The 24386-nt window shown below is 36.0% G+C and overlaps 2 protein-coding genes across 2 annotated transcripts in view; one reads left to right on the top strand and one right to left on the bottom strand.

Annotated features, from left to right (window-relative positions):
• Positions 1 to 3664: 3664 nt before the first annotated feature.
• The window catches only part of LOC128861853 (uncharacterized), a 41210-nt gene continuing 20488 nt past the window's right edge, over positions 3665 to 24386 (top strand). The window contains exons 1-8 of the mRNA XM_054100229.1: positions 3665 to 3857; positions 3926 to 4104; positions 4190 to 4409; positions 4556 to 4928; positions 4996 to 5071; positions 5236 to 5320; positions 5393 to 5691; positions 5773 to 5910. Coding sequence (XP_053956204.1) covers positions 3773 to 3857; positions 3926 to 4104; positions 4190 to 4409; positions 4556 to 4928; positions 4996 to 5071; positions 5236 to 5320; positions 5393 to 5691; positions 5773 to 5910 — 1455 coding nt within the window. The 5' untranslated portion in view covers positions 3665 to 3772. The remainder of the gene's footprint in view (positions 3858 to 3925; positions 4105 to 4189; positions 4410 to 4555; positions 4929 to 4995; positions 5072 to 5235; positions 5321 to 5392; positions 5692 to 5772; positions 5911 to 24386) is intronic.
• LOC128859572 (uncharacterized) lies at positions 20651 to 21385 on the bottom strand. The gene is made up of 2 exons (XM_054096494.1): positions 20894 to 21385; positions 20651 to 20823 (listed from the first exon to the last, which is right to left on the bottom strand). Exons 1-2 carry the CDS (start codon positions 21327 to 21329, stop codon positions 20762 to 20764), a joined length of 498 nt encoding a protein of 165 aa, XP_053952469.1. The 5' UTR covers positions 21330 to 21385; the 3' UTR covers positions 20651 to 20761.

Here is a 24386-nt window from a genome sequence, read left to right on the forward strand (position 1 = left end):
TGTGTTCCGGTAATTTTGATGTCAATTATATACCCCACTCTGGAAGCAATTGTCGAAATATTCGGAAGGCCAATTGTCGAAAATATCGATAGAATAATGGAAATCATCGCATCCACCTGCCATTGGATTACAAGCTAAATATTGCATAATACAGATTGGAACCTCTTTTATAAGGCTAGGTACCAGGAAAAAAAGGTAGAAGAATTACGGGTTGTTACACGAGTTATTTATTCATTTTTTTTAATCAATAAAATGCCAATCACTGATGAATTGAAAAAATATTGGGTAGCCAGTTTTATAGCACAATAAACTCCAGTATAATAAGGCGGCCGCCGTAGCCGAATGGGTTGGTGCGTGACTACCATTCGGAATTCACAGAGAGAACGCCGGTTCGAATCTCGGTGAAACACCAAATTTAAGAAAAACATTTTTCTAATAGCGGTCACCCCTCGGCAGGCAATGGCAAACCTCCGAGTGTATTTCTGCCATGAAAAAGCTCCTCATAAAAAATATCTGCCGTTCGGAGTCGGCTTCAAACTGTAGGTCCCTCCATTTGTGGAACAACATCAAGACGCACACCACAAATAGGAGGAGGAGCTCGGCCAAACACCCAAAAAGGGTGTACGCGCCAATTAATTATATATATATATATATAATAAGGTACGCGGCCGCCGTAGCCAAATTTGGTTGGTGCATGACTACCATTCGGAAGTTCCCGGATTCAAGTCCCCGGGAATCTCTGAAACCTCAAATGATTGAAAATGTTTTTTCTAATAACGGTCGCTCTGCGGCAGGCATTATTATATATATTACAATAGTTTGGGGAAAAAGAAATGCATTATTTTCTCGGTAGATGGCTGTAGTGCTCGATATCTCGTTCAATCTTGATCAAAAAATTTCAAGTGTATGCTTCTTGTCAAGTTGACATTTCACACTAAACAATTTTTTTGCTTTTTTTGTTTGTTCCATTGACTTGTGAGTTACAGGTTGTTAACAAAGGGAAAATTCGGTACATTTTACATTTTTTTATAAATGCGAAAATGCAAGCCAGGCCGTAGAAATTGTGAATGGTGTTTATGGAGCCGATGCAGTAACAACTAATTGCGTGCAATTTTGGTTTTGCCGAACCGTTCAGGCATTTTTGATGTTCAAGAAAATGTCCATAAAATCACAGAAATAATCCAAGTTGACCGGCAGGTTAGTAGTCGTAGCATCGCGCAGAAGCTAAAGAGCGAGCATAAACCAATTGCCCAAAAATAATGGATTTCTTTTTCCTCAAACTAATATAATAAGGCAGAAGTTTCAAGTGGCTGGAACTCATCATTCATTTTTGATATTTTTTCCGCTGGCGGTGTTGTGAATTTTCGCCATATAAAATGCCGTCAATTTCATATAAAAGCTTTGAAACTGCATATCTAAAACTTATTAAGGCATTTATAATAAAAGCCGTGGAATTTCATTGCAAGTCATTTCTTTATTATTAAGTCTATGATTATAAAACCTGACTGGCTAAAAGTACAGAGGAGTTTAATGAAAATTTCTTACTGACCTACTACATCTGATCTATTATAAATAGAAATATCTAATCTTACACGCAACGGAGATCTCGGCATAGCAAAATCAAGATCAAGGGAACTAAAGGGGGGAAATTAAAGCAATTAGATTTAAACACGACAACATGAAAAGAATAATGGAAACGCATCATCATATTAGGTGGATTGAAGCTTATCTCAATTGTGGTGAAAAGTTTGCGGATTTTCTATAATTTTTATATAAAGTTTGAAACATAAATTTATATGGGTTTTGTTATAAAATAAACTAATATATATTCATATAAAAAATAAATAAATATAAAGTCAAAACTTGTCAATATATGACGCTTTATAGTTTTGCAACAGGGTATAGTAATTCAAATATTATATTATTTCCCCAGAAGGAGAGGAGGAGGTTTAGTGGCCACACCACTCAACGCAGAAAGCGATGGTTGCTGTAAGGGGTTATATTCAGGTAGAATTTTCAAAAAATCGATTTTTTTAAATTTTTTTTCTCAATGTACGCATACTATAAAGGTGAATGTCTGTACGTTGTCAGCGCATCACTACGAAACGACAACACCAAATGACGTAAAAATTGTTATACATTCATATTTTCACCCAATGAAGGTTATAGGCATGTTTTAATGATGGAACTTTCTTCCCACAGCCTCCAGGCCGCGCCACCACTTTCATTCGTTACTAATAATCGAATATTTGCTTAAATTTAAATTTAAAAAATCTTAGTTTTTCCTATTTCACACTATTTACAGCACACTCTAGACTTCATAATCCGCTTAAGCTGTTTAATTATGACCCAAATGCAAAGTTCAAAAACGGTTTGAGATAGAAAATTCATAAAAGTAATTTTGCTTGATATTTTTCTGATTGGTTGTTTTGATTTTATTTAACGAGGCATAGCAACGGATGCCGGGTATTGTAATATTATGGTTAGTAATCAAAAAATATTTTCTATGAAATTATTTTTTGTAATTCTTTTATATACATATCCTAAATCCCTCAAAACTACTCCTACGCGAGCAGGTCGTGGGTTAAAACTAGTGTACATATATTTAAGAATACACACCGAAAATTTAATATCGTTCCGGTGAATATTTTTGAAGTTACATGCAAATTTGAAAAGGCATTTCAAAGTGGTTGAAAGTACAAGGCTAATTTTAAACGCGTTTTCCTCAAAATGGTGTTTTCAAAGTCGGTGACCAACGTTACTCGAAAACGGCTAAACCGATTAGCCTCAAATGTTAACACGAGCTTCTTAAATATATTTTTAGTACTTAATTGACTTTTTTTCTCACCGATAAATATTTTTTATAAGCAATTTAAGGCCGAAAATTTGTTTTGCTTATTCCTTCAATTAATTACTAGATTTAACATTACTTTAACGAAATCTGTTTGGTTTTTTAATTTCAAAGGATCCAGTTCAGAGATATAGTGGTCACCGCAAAACGTCTTTTTTGAGAGGGTCTCCCGGAGATCAGCTGTACCTTCTTTCTAAATAAATATTTTTACAAATACTAAGTCTTTAAATACAGTTAAAGATAACATAATATGTGTACAAATATTTAGATCAATAAATTTAAAAGTTTTCTCAAATAAAAATTCTGGAAAATTCGTTTTATTCGGGCTTCTAACTGTATATAATCCCGTAAGTGAGAAAGCATTTTGAACCCAACCTCACTTAAAAAAATTTAACTAACCCTTCTGTGCAATTAATGTTTAAAATATTGCAGATATACCGGCTTTACAAAGTGGACCGGAATTAATCGTCACAATGACTAAGAAATCAACATTAATAATAGTAGTGATAATTAAAAAAAAAATAGCATAGCGGACCTATTAAATTTACATGAATGATCATAGCATTTCAGTTGCATCTACAATATTGAAAGCTACTAACGTTGTTGTTGCTATTTGTGTTGTGTTCATGAAGATGCGCCGAGAGCAATGAAATTTTGTAAAGTCCAAACACATGGGTTTTTTATAAATTTACAAATAATAATTTTGAGCTGCACTTACAATCACAAAGTCAGATACTCTGAGTGTATAGTTTTACATGGGTGAGTCTAAAATAGTTTGCATTAATCAAGGTTTAGTATGCCTCTGGTTTTCAGCTTGTTTGGAACACAGCACGGTTACGGTCCAGTAAAGTGTCATTTTATTGAAATTGTTTATCTTACATCAACATTTAAAAAACTCAATAGAAGGGCGGAATAATAGAAATGTGGAGCATAAAATATGCAATTTCACTAACGTATATTATTGTTATCTGTGAGACAAGTGCGCATCGTTGGATTGCATATGAAGGTAGGCAATTGTAAAATATTTGTTTCGACATATTAAGTATTGTATATACATTTATGTATACATTTTAGTACCATCCAATAACGCTTGTAGAACCCCACTTGGCGACTGGGGTACGTGCGTCTCGCTGAATCACTGCCAGGAGGTGTTGAGACTGTTCGAAAAACTGCCTGTGGATCAAGCGACACGATACTCAAAAGCGCTGCGCAATATTTGCTACAATCGACTTACTCCTGATAACTATCCGATCGTGAGTACTATAATGCAAATAAATGTGTAGGTCTACATAATATACATATATATTTGAATATTAATATACACACATGCATGCTTAGCTTTGCTGCACTCGCCCGAACTTCGAAGACCCAATTCAGAGTGATAATCAAATGCTTCCCACTCCAATTATGCCAACGCCAGCAACTGCGACAACGACGACGACAACAACAACTGCTACGCCTGAAACAGATACCAATGAGCGTTCTGGAATAAATGGTATAAACTCGCCACCGGAAAGCTGTCGCGTTCCACATGACGGCAGCCAAGGCACCTGCAAACGTGAGTGCACTTACTGTTACACTCTCTGTGGTTTTATTATTTACGCTACCTCTCTTTCACTCCATCTACTTGCAATAATCTCTTTCACTCCATCTATTTGCAAATTGATTTTTTCTTTTTCGGGCTCCATCTCGGCATCGCTTCAGCGTTCCAAAGCTGCACCGAGCTGATCACACGTGCGCAACAAAACCCCACCGATACGGAATTTCGCAAACAATTGGAACTGTCTAATGCAATCTGCTATAGTATCGGTACGAATATTTGTTGTCCAGCGGAGAAGAAAGCAGTAACGCGTTCTAATGACGCCACATGGAGTTTGCCGTCGGAAGACGAAGGTTGTGGACTAACCCATCAATCAAGTCTGAAAGTTGTGGGGGGGGGCGATAGTTCCATAGGCTCTTGGCCATGGATGGCCTTAATTGGTTATGACCGATATAGCTTGTCACCCTTCCGGTGTGGTGGTTCTTTGATAACAGCGCGCCATGTACTGACCGCTGCCCATTGTATTTTGGCGGAATTGTGAGTTCCACAAGAGTTGATTTGGAAATTTAACTTCTCATATACGATATGCATTTGCCAATTTCAGATCCTTTGTGCGGTTAGGCGAATATGATTTGAGCACCGAAACAGAAACAAAACATGTGGACATTGACGTAGTGAAGGTGAGTTTTGATTGGATACTTCATAAATCATACTCGTTGTTATTGTTACGAATACTGATTAATATATTTATGCGTGTAGTCACAGAAATCATTAATCCTTCCATATAAATATAACTTCTTACATATTTGTTATTCTATTTTAATCCCTTTCATGCTTATATCAGTCAGCTCGTCATCCAAATTTCGGTGGCAGAGACCGTCGCTATGACATTGCAATCTTATATTTAGAGAAAAATGTAGACTTCACAGGCAAGATATAAACAAATCTTTTAAAAACAGAATAGAACAATAAAACTGGAATTTAATTAACTCTCTCTTCAGATTATATATGTCCCATTTGTCTTCCCACATCGGAAAAGTTGCGCACAAAATCTTATGTAGGCTATCACCCCTTTGTGGCCGGTTGGGGACGTACCACGGAAGGTGGCCGCTCATCCAATATTTTGCAAGAGCTACAAATCGACTTAATGGAAAATTCCGTATGTCGACGAAGTTACGAGGCTAACAATAGGCTTGTCTCTAATCAACAGTTCGACAATACAGTGTTGTGTGCGGGTGACTTGGGTGGTGGACGTGATACGTGTGGCGGTGATTCGGGTGGACCATTAATGATACCGGAGGTGAGTGATGAAAAAAGGAAACATGAATAAACATTTGTACTTACAAACAATTTTTTTGGCATATTTCGCATGGTCACTCAGCCATATAAAGGTGTGACACGTTTCTATGCACTCGGCGTGGTCTCCTATGGCATCGGCTGTGGTCGCATTGGTGTCCCAGGTGTATATACGAATACGCAGAACTACATAGATTGGATACTGGATCGATTAGCGGAGACATAGAAGTCAAAAGTGGACTCCCTTTCCCTGCCTTCTGATATCTCACATTGCACGATTTGTTGGCTTTATAGTACAAAGCTTACATTGCGCTACGTTATATTGTTAAGCAAATTTTTAATTAAGCAACAGTTTTGTAATATTTAAATAAATAATTCAAGAATAACTACTTGAAAAGATAAATTGGGTGTAGTCTCATAACTTAAAATTTTAAAAAGGAGCTATTTCCAACTTTCGAAAAAAACCTAACTAAAACTTTGGCAATTTCGTGAAACTACTTTATGCTTTTTAAGATTTTTGCAACGTTTAGTACTACTGATCATTTGTAGTTTTATTTCAACTATATTTTTTTAAAGAAATTATTGCTATGTACAAAATATTAATTTATTACTGGAAAATGCTTTCATATCTATGTACATGCGCATGTATGTAAACACTCATAACAAAATAAATATATATTGTATGAACAGATCTCGTTTTTCAGGAAATACGAATAAATAAGTATAAAACAAAAAGTGAAAATCTTCAGTTTTTTGAATTGTTTCTGGTTTGTCGATATAATTTTGATTTATAAAGGCACCGAGAAAAAATACCTAACAGTGTCATATAGTAGTGCCGTGGATACCATCTGACACCATCAAAACGTCTAATAACGCGATTGCTGAAGCTATTGCTCAAAGGACGGATTGTTAGGCGACTTGTGTGGTACGTAGCACTAACTTGCTGAGACTACAGCTAACCCCACGAAAATCTTCAACCTTCTGAAAAAAAATTGTTAACGTGCCTCTGTTGAACTCTCAGTCGGGTTTAACATTATTGCCAATAGACCACCACAAACAGTCATATTCTCAGAATGCATTAGCTTCGAGCACCAGCATGGCAATTCTGATTGACCACAATGCTAAATTAATTATATGAGCAAAATCGCTACAATTTCTTTACCTGCTCCAAAGCCTGTACTATGCGACTCATAATCGGTGCTTAAGCAAACAATAATAATCCCCATACAGAGAAGCAACCTGGTGGGGATTTTTATAGGCCTTTAGTTTATGAATTAACCCAGGATTACAAACGAATAAGCAGAGATCCTTATGCAGAGTTCTTCGCAGGCTACATGCGATTTACTTTACACAATTCATGCGTTGGTGGATTACCTCGACCGAACTCTTTTTTACTTCTTCGGTAACATATGCGCATCTTTCCCACTGTTTGACGCCACTGTTTTGGCAACATATTGAGTATGTATATATTTATATGTACATGTTTTAAGCGGGATGACTTTTAAAATATGTAAACAGTTTATTTAACACAATTTCATTAAATAATTTTACATGGAGGTACAAGGGATGGGCTAGGATGAAATCAAGATTAGAATCAAAGAAGTCGGTCTAGATTCATGACGTAATCTAGACTACGTTTTTGGGGACACATGGAAAACGTAGGAAGTTTCTCTCTAATGATTCTAATACTGACGCACTGCCCCTTCTAATATCTCGGATTGCAAAGAAAGAGTGTTCATACATTTTTATTTTCATAAAGTTTTGATAAGACGAATTGGGATTTATAATTCAAGGCATCAACAAAAAAATTACAACTGTGTGGAAATAGGCATTTAAAATTTGTTTCGAAATTTCGATTGCATTTTATTTCCTTGTGGCATATTTACATTCATGTAAATTAAAAGAAAATGGTGATATTTTCATTGGATGCGTCACATGTGATTTATATCCATAAACCTTTTTGTCGGGTGCAAAAACTTTTCCCAATTACAGATATACCTGTATGTACTTCTAAGTATACACTTTAGGGACTTTGCAGAACTATGACCTTTCGTGGAAGCTTGTTTCGGTTTAATGGAGATAGCAGTGACGAACATGAATATGAAAAACCTGCATTAATATTCAGGATGAAGGCCGCTGGAGCCGAGATATGGTCAGATAAATACTTATATATGCGTAATGATTATATTCTAAGAATTCCCCACATGACGTACTGTTTCTATTAGCCCTAAAACTGCCTTTGATAGCTTCTTCTGTGATGTGAAATTCTGAATTTCACTGAATAATCTTTTTAAGAATTCAAATGTATTGATGGTCCTGGCTTTCAACCTCTATATAAAAGCCGCTTGTTTTGGCGACTCAAAAATTTGCTAGTTTCGAACTGAGAGCCCATATCCTATAGACTGGCAGTAGTATATAGCTTAAGGGTTAACCGGGGAGATAGGATACTGATATGACAATGCCACTTCACCGTTTTGCCTTGAGAATATTGTGACGGTGCACTGATAGAGGAACATCCGAATTGGGAATTGCTAGTTCTTCATTTGAGACTGTTTACTTATTCACAAATATATGTACACACATATTTATGTCTTCCTTTAATTCCTAAGAGAGCATAGGGCGTCACAAGGGGGAGACAAATACGATGTGTATTAAATCTTTTCTCGCTGGGCGATCCATGCTTAAATTCGAATTAAATAAAAATAATTCATATTATTTGTGAAAAGAGGCATTAGAGGGTCAAATAGATTAACCAAACCAACGCAAGACACGTCTGGTCGAGGCTCGGAGGAGTGAACAAGGGAAAAAAAGTTCCAAAAAAGTAAAGACTGAGAAAGAATGGCCTAAACCTCAATTCCATTAAACCCACACTGTTAACGTAAGTCGGTAGTAGATTACTATTATAACCACTTCAGTCATGTGTATAAACAGTAGTATTCTGTTAATACGGGTATTCACTAGAAAAGATTGGCCGGTTTGAGTTTTTCCAACATTACTTTAAAAGAACTTATACAATTCTCCTTTCGTGGTGCTCACGGGCATATGAGGCGTGAAAACCAATCGAATGTCTCGGAGTAGTGGACCTCGCTATCGTCTCCATCGATGCTTGATGGTTGATGCTGCCCGTATAGTTTTTGTTATATGTCGGTTTTCAGAAAGTATCTTTTTATTGGGGTTTTTACAATATATACCTATGTATATATATAATTGGCGCGTACACCCTTTTTGGGTGTTTGGCCGAGCTCCTCTTCCTATTTGTGGTGTGCGTCTTGATGTTGTTCCACAAATGGAGTTCTTACAATAGGTTACTTAAATTACAAGGAACCTATTGTGATATAATTTTTCAAGAAATCTGGCGAAAACTTCTCAAATATGCTTCGGAAATTACAGATGATGAATATTGAGCGTAGCCTCGATACCCACAAATAAGGCAGCAGTAGACGAAGCGAACAAGCTTCTACAGAAGACAGAATAATTCTTTCAATATCCCTGACATCAATCATGTGAATATATTCGTGCTGGATAGACGGTGACTGAGCAAAAGTCTTTGAGCAAGAGTTTTTGGCAAAAAGGCATTTCCACGCTTACCCATTAACCCCAATGATGCTCCTTGCGGTTTTTTCTTATTCTCTGAGGGGAAGTCGTATCTCTACGGAACTCATCAGGGACGCGTACAAGGTGTAACTGAAGTACTGGACGAGTTAAATTCGGAGAATTTCCAATCGTGAAATCATTGTGTAGAGTTAGAATGAGACTACTCTCGAGGATGATGAATCAATTTTGTTTTTAATTTTATTTACTTGTTTTTTACTGAACAAATTATGGTACTTGATTGCCCCACCTCATGAGGACGATTAGGCCTGAATTGATTTCACCGCGCTGTTCTGCGTATTTCATTCGTCGAATTTAATGATATACATTTTCATTCCGATCACTTACAATTTTTTCCGATAGAATCTAAGTTTTGAAAAGTTAGTCAAACTATAAATGTAAACCTAGAATTAAGATGCTGTTTATAGTGTTGCTAATGCTAGATGAAAATGTATAATTTGTGGAGACTGAGAGTGTACGGGCGTTTGCTGTACCTTTGTATATGGAAAATGAAATCGATGTATTATTTGAGGCTAGATATAAAGTATTGCGGCACATTCCTACAATCGAACACCTTCAATTAGCACTATTTGCTTTTAAATTTGTATTTCAACCATGTTTGTGCAGAGTTCATTAAATATGTTAATCTAGATAAAAAATAGCTGAGATCTGCTTAAAGCCAATGAACTACCAGTTCATACGCAAAAAACAGTTTGTGTTATGAACTTGAATTGAGTAGTAACTGTAACTGTGGGCATGCGTTAAATGAGCATAATAACATACATTCATATGCGCATATACATATGTACTTGGTATGCAGCTATTGCGTAGACACGTAGTCTCTACTGAAAACAAACAACAACACTTAATCGTGAATCAAATATTTTAGAAACCGAATAATAAAATTTTTTAAGAGCTATAAGAAAGTTTTTCAAAAAAACACACGTAAAATTCAGAAAAATGCATGAAATGTTTATTTAAATCGATAGTACAGTCCACAAAATTTAATGTTTGAAGATTATTTCATGCAAATGTTGACCGCGACTGCGCTTCAAATGGTCCATACGCTTAGTCCAATTTTGGCATACTCTTTCCAATGTTTCGGTTGGTATCTCACATATATATGCTTTAATGTTGTCTTCCAATGCGTTAATTGAAGCAGGCTTGTCTGCTGTCATGAGCTTTAACATATCTCCACAAAAAATAATCTAAAGGCGTTATATCGCATGATCTGGGTGGCCAATTGACAGGTCCCGAACGTGAAATAAAATGTTCACCGAACTCGCCTCTCAACAAGTCCATTGTTACGCGTGCTGTGTGGCTGTGGCGCCGTTTTGCTGAAACCACATGTCATACAAGTCAAGGACTTGCATTTTGGGCAAAAAAAGTTGGATATCATTTCACGGTAGCGCTCACCATTCACAGTTACGTTACGATTCGCAGCATCTTTGAAGAAGTACGGTCCAATGATACCTCCAGCCCATAAACCGCACCAAACTGTGACCTTTTCTGGATACATTGGTAGCTCTTGCAATTCTTCTGGCTGATCTTCACTCCAAAACCGACAATTCTACTTATTTACGTACCCATTGATCCAAAAATGAGCTTCGTCACTGAACACAATTGTTCGATAAAAAAGTGGATTCAACTTTCCAAGAGCCCATTCACCAAAAATTCTGCGTTGCGGTAGGTCGTTCGGTTCCATTCCTGAACCAGCTGTATTTTGAAAAGCTTCACACCTAAATCCTTTCGCAAAATTTTCCACGTTGTTGAGTAACAGAGGCTCAATTGCTGCGAACCGCGACGAATCGATAATTGATGGTCATCATTAACACTGGCCGATACAGCGGCGATATTTTCTTCAGTTCGCACTCTACGTAAGCGTGTTGGTGGTTTGATGTCCAATAATGTAAATTTGGTTCTAAATTTAGTCACAATAGCTCGAATAGCCGCTTCAGTAGGTCGATTAAACTGACCATAAAATGGAAGAAGCGCGCGATAAACTTTCTTAACAGAACACGCATTTTTATAATAAAATTCAATGATTTGTAAGCGTTGTTCGTTTATAAGACGATTCATGGTTAAATTATAGACCAAACTGAATATGTTTGACAGTGAAACAAAACACGAAACGTGCGTCAACTGCTTAAACCACCTGTTTAAAAAGATAATAGCTAAAAAATCACCCGTTACAAGCTGTTACGCTACTCATCAAATACATACATATTAAGTCATGCAATCTAGCTTTTTAGAGCAATCGACCGGCCAAAATGATCGGTTGTATCAATTGTTCTCAAGATGTTTTCTCTAAACTTAATTTGATATTTTTGATAATTGATTTTTTCTAACTTCATGCATTTGATTGCATTTAATCATATTATAGATTATTTTGACTTCCCACTTCCAGTTTTGTGATACACGTATGTGATATACTTATACGCTATATACCGTTATTTTTAACGTCTTCAATATGAAAACTTTTCAGGAACTACTTCGAGCCGTCACTACGGCGACGGTAAATCAAAATTCCCTGAAAATGCGATTACAGTTTTTGTAACATTTGTTGTTATATACAGTCGAACTTCCATATAGTGAATTCGCACGGGACCTGAAAATCACTTCACTATATAGAAACTTCATTATAAAGAAACATTGATTTTTTATGTAATTTTATTTAAAATAATCAGTGAGTTTGGTTTGAATTACAGTCTTACATTTTTCATTTTCAATAAAAGCTTCCAAATCATGTAGAGAGTTGAAAACATTAATCGGCACGTCACTCCTCATTTCCACAAAGGTTCTAATTACGCTAATGGATGAAGTAGCTTGTATCAACGTAGGTAATGCCTCCTCAGTTTCTGCCAATTCTTCAACGGTCAAATCGTGTTCATCGTTATCTGAAATAATATTTACATATTAAATTTTTGTTTGACTATAAAAAGATAAATGCTTACCGGGTTCAGCTGGAACTCCGCGACTTTCAAAAATGCTGTTGAGAATATCTTCTTCGGGTGGGTTGTCCGAAATCTGCACACCATTATTAACATTTACGTAGTCATCAAACGATGCTTCGATATTTGCTACTTTTTTAAATCAAGACTGTAAAGCAGCCAAATCCGATATTGAAAGAAGGTCCTCTTCATCCCAATGCTCAAATGGAATCTGCATAGCATCTTTTGAAAATCCAGCCTTTTTAAAATAGTTGGCAATTGTTTCTGGTTTAACATAGACATTCCATACATTGCTAAGATTTCGAACTATTTGCAGCAAGTCTATGGCCATAACAGAATTTCCCTCATCCACTTGAGTCAATATATTCGTTAAAATTTCTTTTTCTGTAATGTTGTTTTATGTTGTAGTTAATGGGAGGAAAATAAGCGAGATGAATGTTTCTCAACTTGTCTCTTACATCTTTAGGGTGGGCAGTGCAGTTATCAACAAAAAACAACACCTTTCTGTTTTGATCACAAAATTTTTTGTCGAGTTTTACAATCCATTTCGTAAAAATCTCACTGGTCATCCATGCTTTTTTGTTAAACTCATAATCGACACCTAAAGATTTTATTCCCTTGAAGCACCTCGGATTTTTGGCCTTTCCGATTTTAGCTTTTCTGATCCAGTCATATTGCTTCCCACCAGGACAGTTATTCTCTCCTTGCTTTGCTTCCCACCAAAGCATTTTTCATTTTTGAATGCCAGTGTTTTAGTTGGCAAGCATTTGAAAAACAAAGCAGTCTCGTCGGCATTAAAAATGTCGTTAATGTTGTAATTTTCAATTAATTTCGGTAAGACGTTCGTTACCCATTCATCACGGTTTTCTATGTTGGCGTCAGCACTTTCCCCACATAATGTCTTTTGAATAACGCCATGCCGACTTTTGAACTTGTCTAACCAACCTGTACTTGCCTCAAATTCGTGGTGTCCTAGTGCTTCCGCAAAATCTTTGGCCTTTTGCTTCAATATTGGTCCAGATAAAGGGAGATTCTTACCACGTGCAACGAGTAACCATTTCAGCATGCTTCGTCAATATCCTCAAAATGACAAGGTCGAAGTCTTTTGCGTTTGGTATTTACTGCCAAATCCTCCGCATTTTTTAAAATCACTTCCTTATTTTTTAAAATATTTGATAAAGTGCTGGGAAGAACTCCGAACTCATTGACAATATCTTTTTTTTTCTTTCCTTCATTAACTTTGTTAATCATTAATAACTCTTTTTCAAGCAAAATGCTGCTTCGATGCGTCATTTTAACTTCAATCACTGAATAAAACTGTAATAGCTCAGCTCTTTCTGTTTTAATTTTGGGATTCCCCTCATTACAGTTTGTCCACATCAAACTGTAATTTTTTGCAACAGAAAACTTTTGAAAAAATTCACTATATGGAGACAAAAACTTAGGACGCTTGAGTTTCCAGCTGTAAAATTTGTTCATTATATAGAAAACTTCACTATATAGAAATTCATTATAAGGAGACAAAAATACACCGAAAGTAGAACGAAAAAGCAGTGTCTTCGAAACAAGTTCATTATAAGGAGAGCTTCATTATATGGAAGTTCACTGTAGAGAAGTTCGACTGTATTTGAAATGCACACAGAGAAGAGTTTACAGACCTTTTACTATTTATCCGTTTCGGTAAGGGTTTTGAGTTTACGACTGCAGACGAATAAATTTGCTTTGTTATCAAATGTTTGGAAGACATTCATTTAAAAATTTCCAGAATTGCTACGCCCCGGGACAAAACATCACGATCGATGACCAATTATAAAATTTAGTAAACCATTAACTGGTGCGGAAAGAAATGTGACGACTGATATCTTTTTTACCAGCAAATCACTGGCATCAAAATTATTAGAAAATCGGACTACTACATATAGTTAGAACAATTCGTGGAAATAAAAGAGATTGCCGAAACTGGCTACGCAAAAAAAAGAACATGGACTTTGTATAACGAAAGTTTTAATGTAAAAAATACTGTCCAAATAGACTTTTGTAATTAAAATAGCTATAAATATAAGAGTATGTGTTTTTTGTAAAAAACATGTATGTGGTAAATGTACATTGAAAAAAATTTCTCTATGTTCAAAAAAAAATTGTGGGGCTCCAAATAATAACTAAACGTAATAAAATACAAAAAATATTTGCACTTTTTATGTAAATAGATGTGTATATAATGTTCCTGCAATATTAGAATGAAATATATTTTATTTTATTTTACTAACAACTTTTCTTTAAATTTTATATTTTTCCCACTAAATATCGCTCCCGTCAAAATGCCCGGCTTGGCAGAAAGAGTAGTAGTTAGTAGTTCTAATATATACCTACTCTGTACGATATGCGTAATGCATTTCTAAAAATAATGCGAAACCATGATTTTTCAAGTAGTAGTTCAGGTAAAGCCTCAGATTTTCTTTGTAAACAATTCAGTTTCTACCGCAAAAATATTATGCATGGGTGCTACATTTTTTTCTACGGGAGTGATCCTAAATTCTGTTTTATAACATTCTTTTGGGTAAAAATTCTGGAAGAAATATTAAATAAGTTCTAAATAGCTTAATTTTCTTTGAGTCATAATTTTATATTTTCAAAATTCTGTAAAAATAAAATAATGCAGAATTAATGTTCTGGGCATAAACATTTATTTTGGGCCATAGTTATGTATTTTTAAAGTACCGTAAGGAAAAAAATTTATGTTGTTTTCAATAAAAAAAATGTATTTATTAAAAACTCAAAATGAAGTGAAAAAATTGCCAATTCAACATTAATATAATAAATTGCAGCATATAAAATGTTGGAATTGCTTGCGACGGAAATAGTTAGTCATTTATAATAATGCCTCAGAATGGCAGATAGTATTTTATGAGAAGCTTTTTCATAGAAAAAATACAGTCGGAGGTTTGCCATTGCCAAGAGCGACCGCTATTAGATACACATTTTTCTATCAATCGGTGTTTCATGCACGGAAATTTAAACTGGTGCACTTCCGAATGGTAGTCACGAACCAACCCATTCGCCTACAGTATCCGCTAATATGCCTAATAAACCACAAAAAATAATCACGATTTTGTGAATATGCCTAAGTTAATTATTTTTTAATATGCGAATTATAAACTGTGCAGTCGTTTCGCATAAATTAAATTTGAACAGTTTGCGAAATTAGCTCTAGTTATTTAAAAAATATGCCTTAATATCACCTTCTCTATCGAAAATTCGGAGAACCGTACAAATAATGGGTAAAAGTTCCCACTGTTGCAAGGCAGAATTTTGGTATCACAGAATATTATCAAGCCAAATTTTATATTGCAGAATTTGATAAGCCAGAATTTGAGAACAGAATTTGGGGACAGAATTTTGAATACAGAATATTTCGTATTCTGCTTTTTTTTACACCTGTTTTCCACCTTAGAAAGTCAAAATAATTTAAAAAATACCAAAAAAGTGCATTTGATAATATTAAAAGTTCATTTTTGTAATTGTATAATTTTTTTTAATTACCAAACGCAACAAATCTTTCAACTAAATTAACAATTTGGCTCTACGTAGCTGAATATCACCAGTTTTAATATTCTTATTCCTAAACACCTTAATATCTTTTCTCGGTATATATGATAAAAATAGGCATTCAAAATTTCAATTGAAATTTTTCGAGTTGTGCCTCTTTTGTATTTAGTGTTTGATCACTTATATATGTACGTGTATGAAAGCGTTCACCTTTGTAGCGTCCTCCCTCTTGTGCCGTCCTAAAGTACCTGATCATGAAGTGTGGAAGTGTCTATTTGCATTAAAAACATTTAATTTTTAATAAGGGATTTGCTGTTTGGATGGCTTCTACTTTCAGCAAGCCAGAACATGGATATTTTTGAAAGACACTGCAGGTTTGCCTAGGCAAGAGTAAATCTGATCTGTAGGATTATTAATTAATTCTTCAAAATGTTGTTCATATTCACATCTAGTAAGTGTTCCTTCGTCAAACGTGTGACTTGTCTGTTTGAAGGTTGTGTATCGGTTGAGCATGATCATATCAAGGTCAGACTCGTCGCCGCGCCTAGACGTTGTTTTAAAATAAAACGTAAAAATTTGGTTTTTGGCAGGTTTCACTAGTTTTATTCAAAATACGGCTCTGAACAATTATATGTGAAAAATGGCATCATTTAATGTCCACCATTGCGCTACAGCAACAATATTCTTTTTTCTATCCTCGACAGAACCAGTTTATTGAAACTTTTTCACCAATTTTTGAATTTTCGAATTTTTTTTGGCGATTTTTGCCATTAAAAAATCACGAATTTTCAAAATTTTTTTGGCAGAAGGTGGTGCCTTCGAACACCGCTACTTTACTTTCTCTATTGCGTACACCGTGGTTGTATGTAAGCAGCGGAGTTTTTGTTAAGTAAAAGGTGAATCCACACAAGGTGGCTTCGGCATAGCAACTGATTTATTTTTTTTCGTGGGATTTGGCCGTTTGGATGACAAAGCGCCTTGCTTCTTTGTTGTTGTCTTGTTTGTTTGTTTGAATTCTCATTAAAATTTTGCGCCCCCCCCCCCCCCCCCCCCATTGTAAAAAAAATATATGTAAATGCTGCATTTCACATTTTAGTTTTTTGTTTAAACCAGCCTCCGTGTAAGCAGATGGATAATTTTCAATGGCATTTGTATGTAGTTCTTGTGCTCTCTAACACATTTCGAAATTGCAAATATTTTTGCCTTTCAATATTGTTTGCAAATAAAGCAGACTTACTCATATTTTTTAACGTCAAACAAAAAATATTCATGAAATGCACTTTCACGCTTCCAAACTATTTCACTATACTGATATTATTTTACTACCATTCATAAGTAATTCTGTGCTTCCAGTGACGTGCTCGCGAAGGTATTATCGGGGGAGATCAAAAACATTTTTCAATCAGAATAAAAAGTTTCGAAAACGTTGAATACTGTATTATTTGTTGAGGCTTATTTTTTTCAGTAGAAAACATTTTTTTTATTGCACCGAAAAAACTAAGTGGCCGCAGTTTAAATTAGAGACACTATTTACTGTTTTCAACACATTATAACGGAACGATATTCGTCAAAAATGCCGACCAACTAAATTCTTCACACTCTTAACTAAATAAATGTGTGTGCATATAAATAAAGGTGATATCATCATCATTCACAGCATTACAACGCGGGGTGCGTCAAAGCTTCCTTCACAAAACTCCTCCAAAGTGTTCTGGCGTTTGCTTTTCCTTCGTAGTTCCGAATTCCCATTGCTGTGAGATCGCTTCCTACTGCGTCTATTCATCGGTTTCTCGGTCTTCCCTTCGCCTTCGCACAAATTATCTTTCCAGTCCTTGCTTTCCTTACAGCGGATTCAGCAGGCATACGGAGGACGTGACCTAGCCAGCGCATACGCTGCGCCTTTACAAAACGCACAGCTGTCTCGTTTTGGATAAGTTCGTTCAATTCCGAGTTGTACCTAATTCTGTAGCTGCCATCTTCATTTTTAATGGGTCCCAACACTTTCCTTAAAATTTTCCTTTCGAAGTTAGCGATAAGCGCATTGTCATTAATTTTCATAGTCCACACCAGAGACCTGCATGGCTCACTGTTTTCCTGAGTTGTTCATACGCTAAATTTCTTGCTCACATTCAGTCAATTGAACCAAAATATTTGGTCAAGTGCAGTCAGCTCATGCAGGCGAACGCGTAGTTCAGCTCAGTCAACACGTATGATCTAATGTCTTCGGCTCAAATCTAATCATTGAACAAAAAGCAGCATTGAATGAAATTAGCATCGGCATTTGCGTTCAAACGATCAAACTTGTTCAAAGAAGTAATTGTCATTATTGTAAATAGCACATGCTCGAGCAAACGAGCGTTGGCGTACAATGTACGCTGTAAATTGCGTTTCGTATTTGAAAGGATTAGTTGGTTTCAGCAATGTTTCCTTATTTACATTATTTTCTTTCGTGTTTTATTATAAGTTTTAAGAAAAAAAACAAATATGAAAATATAGTGTTTTTGCTTTAAAATTTTCCTTTTACTTTGCTATCGTTAGTTACAAGCAAAAACTCATGCGGGATCATACGTGTTCAAACCGGCTCATTTGGCTCTATAGCCCTTTTATTCTTGCTCAAAAAAATGAATGTACAGCCGAACGAGCAAATACCCGAAACGGCTGCTATGAAGACGACTGGTGATAACATCGGAGAGCTAAAACGCAGCACATGATTTGATTGAGCTGAAATGAACAATGACAATAACTTATTTGAACAAGTTCGATCGTTTGAACGCAAAGGCCTGTTTTTTTGTTCAAGCGAAGCGTATGAATGTTTTACACTGAGCCAGTGCAGTTCTCTGGTCCACACCTCGCAACCATATGTCAAAATTGGTCGTATGAGAGTTTTATACATGGTCAGCTTCGTAGATCTAGATAAAAGACGATACCTGTACCAACTAAGGTGTGAATAAAAGTTATATATGGGAGGTTGAATTAGTTTTAAAGGTTTTTTTCGAAGATTTGGGGCTTTATTGTGAAAAAAGGTACAAAATATTTTATTTGAAGTATTGGCCATCGCTAGCTACAACTTTCGCCCATCTTTCGGGCAATTTCCGGATGCCGTTTCTCCAAAATTCTGGCCGCTGCTTGGCTATCCATGACTCAACCCATATTTTGGTAGCCTCGTACGAGAAGAACCGCTGGTCCGCCAAATCGAGACTCATATGCCGGAACAAATGATAATCGGAGGGAGCTATGTCTGGACTATACGGCGGGTGGGGTAACACTTCCCAGCCAAGCGTTCCAAGGTATTTTTTGACAGGTTGAGCAACATGCGGCTGAGCGTTGTCATGTTGCAAAATAACCTTGTCGTGCCTTTTTACCGTTTCCGACCGTTTTTCTTTCAATGCCCGGCTTAAACGCATCAATTGCAGTCGGTAACGATCCCCCGTGATTGTTTCGCCCGGTTGGAGCAGCTCAAAATATACGACGCCGACCTGATCCCACCAAATGCAGAGCATGATTTTCTTGCCGTGAATATTCTGCTTGGCCGTCGACGTTGATGCGTGGCCGGGCAAACCCCATGATTTTTTGCGTTTTGGGTTATCGTAGTGGATCCATTTTTCGTCGCCAGTCACCACCCGATGCAAAAAACCCTTCCGATTTTGTCGCTCGATCAGCAATTCGCTCGTAAAAAATCGCCGTTCGACGTCGCGCAGCTTCAACTCGTACGGGACCCAATGTCCTTGCTTTTGGATCATTCCCATCGCTTTTAGACGCTTGCAAATGGTTGATTTATCAACGCTCAATGATTCAGCAAGCTCTTCTTGGGTTTGGCACGAGTCCTCGTTTACCAATTCCTCCAATTCCGCGTCCTCGAACTTTTTGGGCTGGCCAAGACGCTCCTTGTCTTCGGTGTGAAAATCACCACTTTTGAATCGTCGAAACCAGTACTCACATGTTGAAATCGACGGAGTATGGTCTGGGTAGGCCTCCTGCAGCAATTCACGGGCTTGGGCTGTATTTTTTTTCAAATTGAAGCAGAAAAGCAAAGCTTCCCGCAAATTGCGTTTGACGGCACGAAAGTTGACATACTCGGAGCACGAAAACACTGCGTTGTTTATACTTCAGCGAAATGACAGATACTGATAAACAAAGCCTATAGTCCGTGAGCCAGGTGCTAATTTTTGTCAGTCATTTCCTCTCAGTCGATATCTCGTAAACTACCTCAGATAGTTGCATTATGAAGGGCTGTGAACGTCAGCTGCGGCTCCGAGGGTGGGTTGAGCAGTTATAGCCACCCTCGCACGTAAAAAAAAAATTATTTTTAGTCATTTCCTCCCGATTAAAACATTGATCAAATTAAAGTTAGACTAATATTTTGAAGAAATAAAATCGTCAGCTGCTTATAAAGTGGTGGATTATACGTCAGCTGGTCACACAAATATGGAAAAAAAAAATATTTTTTCAGTGATTTCCTCCCAAACGAAAATTTATCAGATGATAGTTTATGTATTGTTTTTAATAAATAAATACGTCAGCTGGCTATATGTCGGTGGAATGTGCGTCAGCTGATGCCCTGAAGGTGTAACGTAGGAGCTAGTCGGAAACATTTATAGCCTAAGTAAATGTATCAGCTGACGAGTTTTCCCCCAACATACTGCCAGCTGATTTGTTTTATTACTTACAGGATCATTTCAACAATCCGCACAAACATTTCTTTTCGGGAGGAAATGACGTACTTGAAGTTATTCAACATTACATTTAATGTGCAAACTGAAATGTATAATTTTATGGCAATGTTTCGATTAAATCAAATTTTTTATGGGAACTTTCCGATTCTTAAGAATAGAAATAAATAAATATTTTGTTAAGTAAATCAACTAATTTATAATTTTTCAGTACTTAAATGAATAATGTTTAAGATTTAATACAAAAAGTTATTTAATTATGTTTGGTAATTTAATCATTTTCATTTTCGCTTCTGCTCATCTCACTTTCTTCTCTTTATGACTCACTGTCAGAGTCGCTGTCAGAGCTGTTTTCCACCATGTCTTCATTATCGTCATCTGTTTAAAAATACAAAAAATAATTTAGGACACAGGTTTAAAAAAAATAAAATTTAAAAAAAATTCGTACCTTCTTCTGATTGAGTTATTTGATCAATGGATGTTGGTAACTGAGTACCAGAAAACCACATGAATTCATATCTGTTATTTATTTCTACCCAGCCATAGTCAGAAGGCTCATTGACAGTTGGTACTTTCAGGTGTGCTTGAGACCAAATTTCCGAAATATAACACGTCCTTAGAAAATGATTATATAATTCCGTTTTGCACGGCGGAAGAGATGAGCCATCAATACCTTTCTTAGGTAATCGAAACGAATTGTCATTATCAAGAAATTTGTATGTCTTTTGAAACAATGCTACTCCCGCCTCATTTATAAACTTTAATCGTTTCAAACCATATACATTACATACAAACTCTTGTATTTTGTCAAAAAAGTCAAGTCTCTTCTCAGATGGTTGTGACAATTGGATGAAACATTCAGTGAATTCTTCAGATTTTGACATTATTGAAAATGGGCGGTTTTTGCCCTTCTTAAAAAAGGCCGGGTTGTAATCGCATCCTGTGAATGCGTGAAATGCAAGAAGTGCTGCACTTAAATTTACTCCTAATGCTTTATGTAATTCTGTTATGTTGCTCGGATACTGACGTATTAATAAATGTTAGCCAATATGGGTAATATTGCAGAAGATATCCAAATTTGTATGGAAGTCGGCGTCGGAAAAAATCACAGATTTATCAACATAACAGAATTACATAAAGCATTAGGAGTAAATTTAAGTGCAGCGCTTCTTGCATTTCACGCATTTACAGGATGCGATTACAACCCGGCCTTTTTTAAGAAGGGCAAAAACCGCCCATTTTCAATAATGTCAAAATCTGAAGAATTCACTGAATGTTTCATCCAATTGTCACAACCATCTGAGAAGAGACTTGACTTTTTTGACAAAATACAAGAGTTTGTATGTAATGTATATGGTTTGAAACGATTAAAGTTTATAAATGAGGCGGGAGTAGCATTGTTTCAAAAGACATACAAATTTCTTGATAATGACAATTCGTTTCGATTACCTAAGAAAGGTATTGATGGCTCATCTCTTCCGCCGTGCAAAACGGAATTATATAATCATTTTCTAAGGACGTGTTATATTTCGGAAATTTGGTCTCAAGCACACCTGAAAGTACCAACTGTCAATGAGCCTTCTGACTATGGCTGGGTAGAAATAAATAACAGATATGAATTCATGTGGTTTTCTGGTACTCAGTTACCAACATCCATTGATCAAATAACTCAATCAGAAGAAGGTACGAATTTTTTTTAAATTTTATTTTTTTTAAACCTGTGTCCTAAATTATTTTTTGTATTTTTAAACAGATGACGATAATGAAGACATGGTGGAAAACAGCTCTGACAGCGACTCTGACAGTGAGTCATAAAGAGAAGAAAGTGAGATGAGCAGAAGCGAAAATGAAAATGATTAAATTACCAAACATAATTAAATAACTTTTTGTATTAAATCTTAAACATTATTCATTTAAGTACTGAAAAATTATAAATTAGTTGATTTACTTAACAAAATATTTATTTATTTCTATTCTTAAGAATCGGAAAGTTCCCATAAAAAATTTGATTTAATCGAAACATTGCCATAAAATTATACATTTCAGTTTGCACATTAAATGTAATGTTGAATAACTTCAAGTACGTAATTACCTCCCGAAAAGAAATGTTTGTGCGGATTGTTGAAATGATCCTGTAAGTAATAAAACAAATCAGCTGGCAGTATGTTGGGGGAAAACTCGTCAGCTGATACATTTACTTAGGCTATAAATGTTTCCGACTAGCTCCTACGTTACACCTTCAGGGCATCAGCTGACGCACATTCCACCGACATATAGCCAGCTGACGTATTTATTTATTAAAAACAATACATAAACTATCATCTGATAAATTTTCGTTTGGGAGGAAATCACTGAAAAAATATTTTTTTTTTCCATATTTGTGTGACCAGCTGACGTATAATCCACCACTTTATAAGCAGCTGACGATTTTATTTCTTCAAAATATTAGTCTAACTTTAATTTGATCAATGTTTTAATCGGGAGGAAATGACTAAAAATAATTTTTTTTTTTACGTGCGAGAGTGGCTATAACTGCTCAACCCACCCTCGGAGCCGCAGCTGACGTTCACAACCCTTCATAATGCAACTATCTGAGGTAGTTTACGAGATATCGACTGAGAGGAACTTGGTCGTGAAAATCTGTCGCTGGCTTACGGACTACTAGGGATGAGGCTTTGTCATGAATATATATTCAGTATTGCCAACGCGATAAAGTGATAAATAGCGCCATTTGTGTGTCACCTTTAAAACTAATTCAACCTGCCGAAGTCAAATCGGTATTCAATACTAGACATACACATTTACTTTACATACATTTTCAAAAATTCCAAGTACTAACCCTTAATGCAAATGAATGGTTTACAAAGTTTGCCTCATTTGTGCCTATTTACTTAAGATATTTTCGGGTATATTCGGATATTTTTGGGTCTGCATTATGGTAAAGGGGTTTCCAATAAGAGGTGTTATTAAGGAAAAATATCAATGGTTTCGTTGCTTGAGCGACACGTAGCGCCGTCTTGTTGAAAATAAACGTTGTCCGCTGAACCCATAAACCGCACCAAACAGTCACACGTTGAGGATAGAGATTCTTTTTAACAATAACTCTTGGATTTTATGAGCCACAGATCCGACAATTTTGCTTGTTGGCGAAGCCACCGAGGTGAAAATGGGCCTCGTCACTCAAGATGATTTTTCGATGAAATTCTGAATCATTTTCATGCATTTCAACGACCCAATCAGCAAAGACACGACGTTGTTGATAATCGGCCGGCTTGAGTTCTTGTGTTAACTGGACTTAATAAGCCTTAAGACCAAAACCTTTCTACAAAATACGGTGTAATGACGTTTGTGGAATGCCTAATTCGACGAGGACTAAACAAACCTGGGTTTTCTTTAACACTTTCGGCTACAACAGCAATATTTTCGGCTGTTTTTGAGCGATGTGCACGGGTTTTATTCTTCACATCACTAACTTGTCCCCAGAGCACGAATTTTTTCCCCAATTTCTGTATTGCGGTCCGACAAGGTGCTTCAAGATGATCCAAAAATGTTCGAGTTTTTCGAACCGTCACTGCCAAATTTTCACCATTTTTATAGTGCGTTTTTTAAGCGCTTATCATTCCATTTTTATGACTGGCGTAGTTTCTACTTGTCAAATACCAAAAAATGACAGCTTCAAAAGTGGCATCTACCGAAATAGCGGGCTATTCAAAATAACACCTGTTATTGGTAAACCCTTTATGTACAAAGGTTCTTATTGACTACAACGATAACTTGGAACTAAGTACAGAATGCACTAAGAAATTGAGCTTAATAATTTAGAAAACATATTTTTGGACAAAAAAGATTCAAGCAAAATAGGATTCGAAATTTCGTTGAGCTCTCGAAGTGAACGCACCAATGGGACATTTCTTACGTAATTTGCACTGAGAATTTTGAAT

The sequence above is a fragment of the Anastrepha ludens genome, chromosome 4, assembly GCF_028408465.1.
Source record: "Anastrepha ludens isolate Willacy chromosome 4, idAnaLude1.1, whole genome shotgun sequence".
NCBI lineage: Eukaryota > Metazoa > Arthropoda > Insecta > Diptera > Tephritidae > Anastrepha > Anastrepha ludens.

What these genes read in the sequence shown, in the direction of transcription:
- LOC128859572 (XM_054096494.1), bottom strand. Translation starts at nt 21,329, where the DNA reads ATGTCAAAATCTGAAGAATTCACTGAATGTTTCATCCAATTGTCACAA. An exon ending in AATAACTCAATCAGAAGAAG is followed by an intron (nt 20,824 to 20,893) that starts GTACGAATTTTT and finishes ATTTTTAAACAG; the next exon opens with ATGACGATAATGAAGACATG.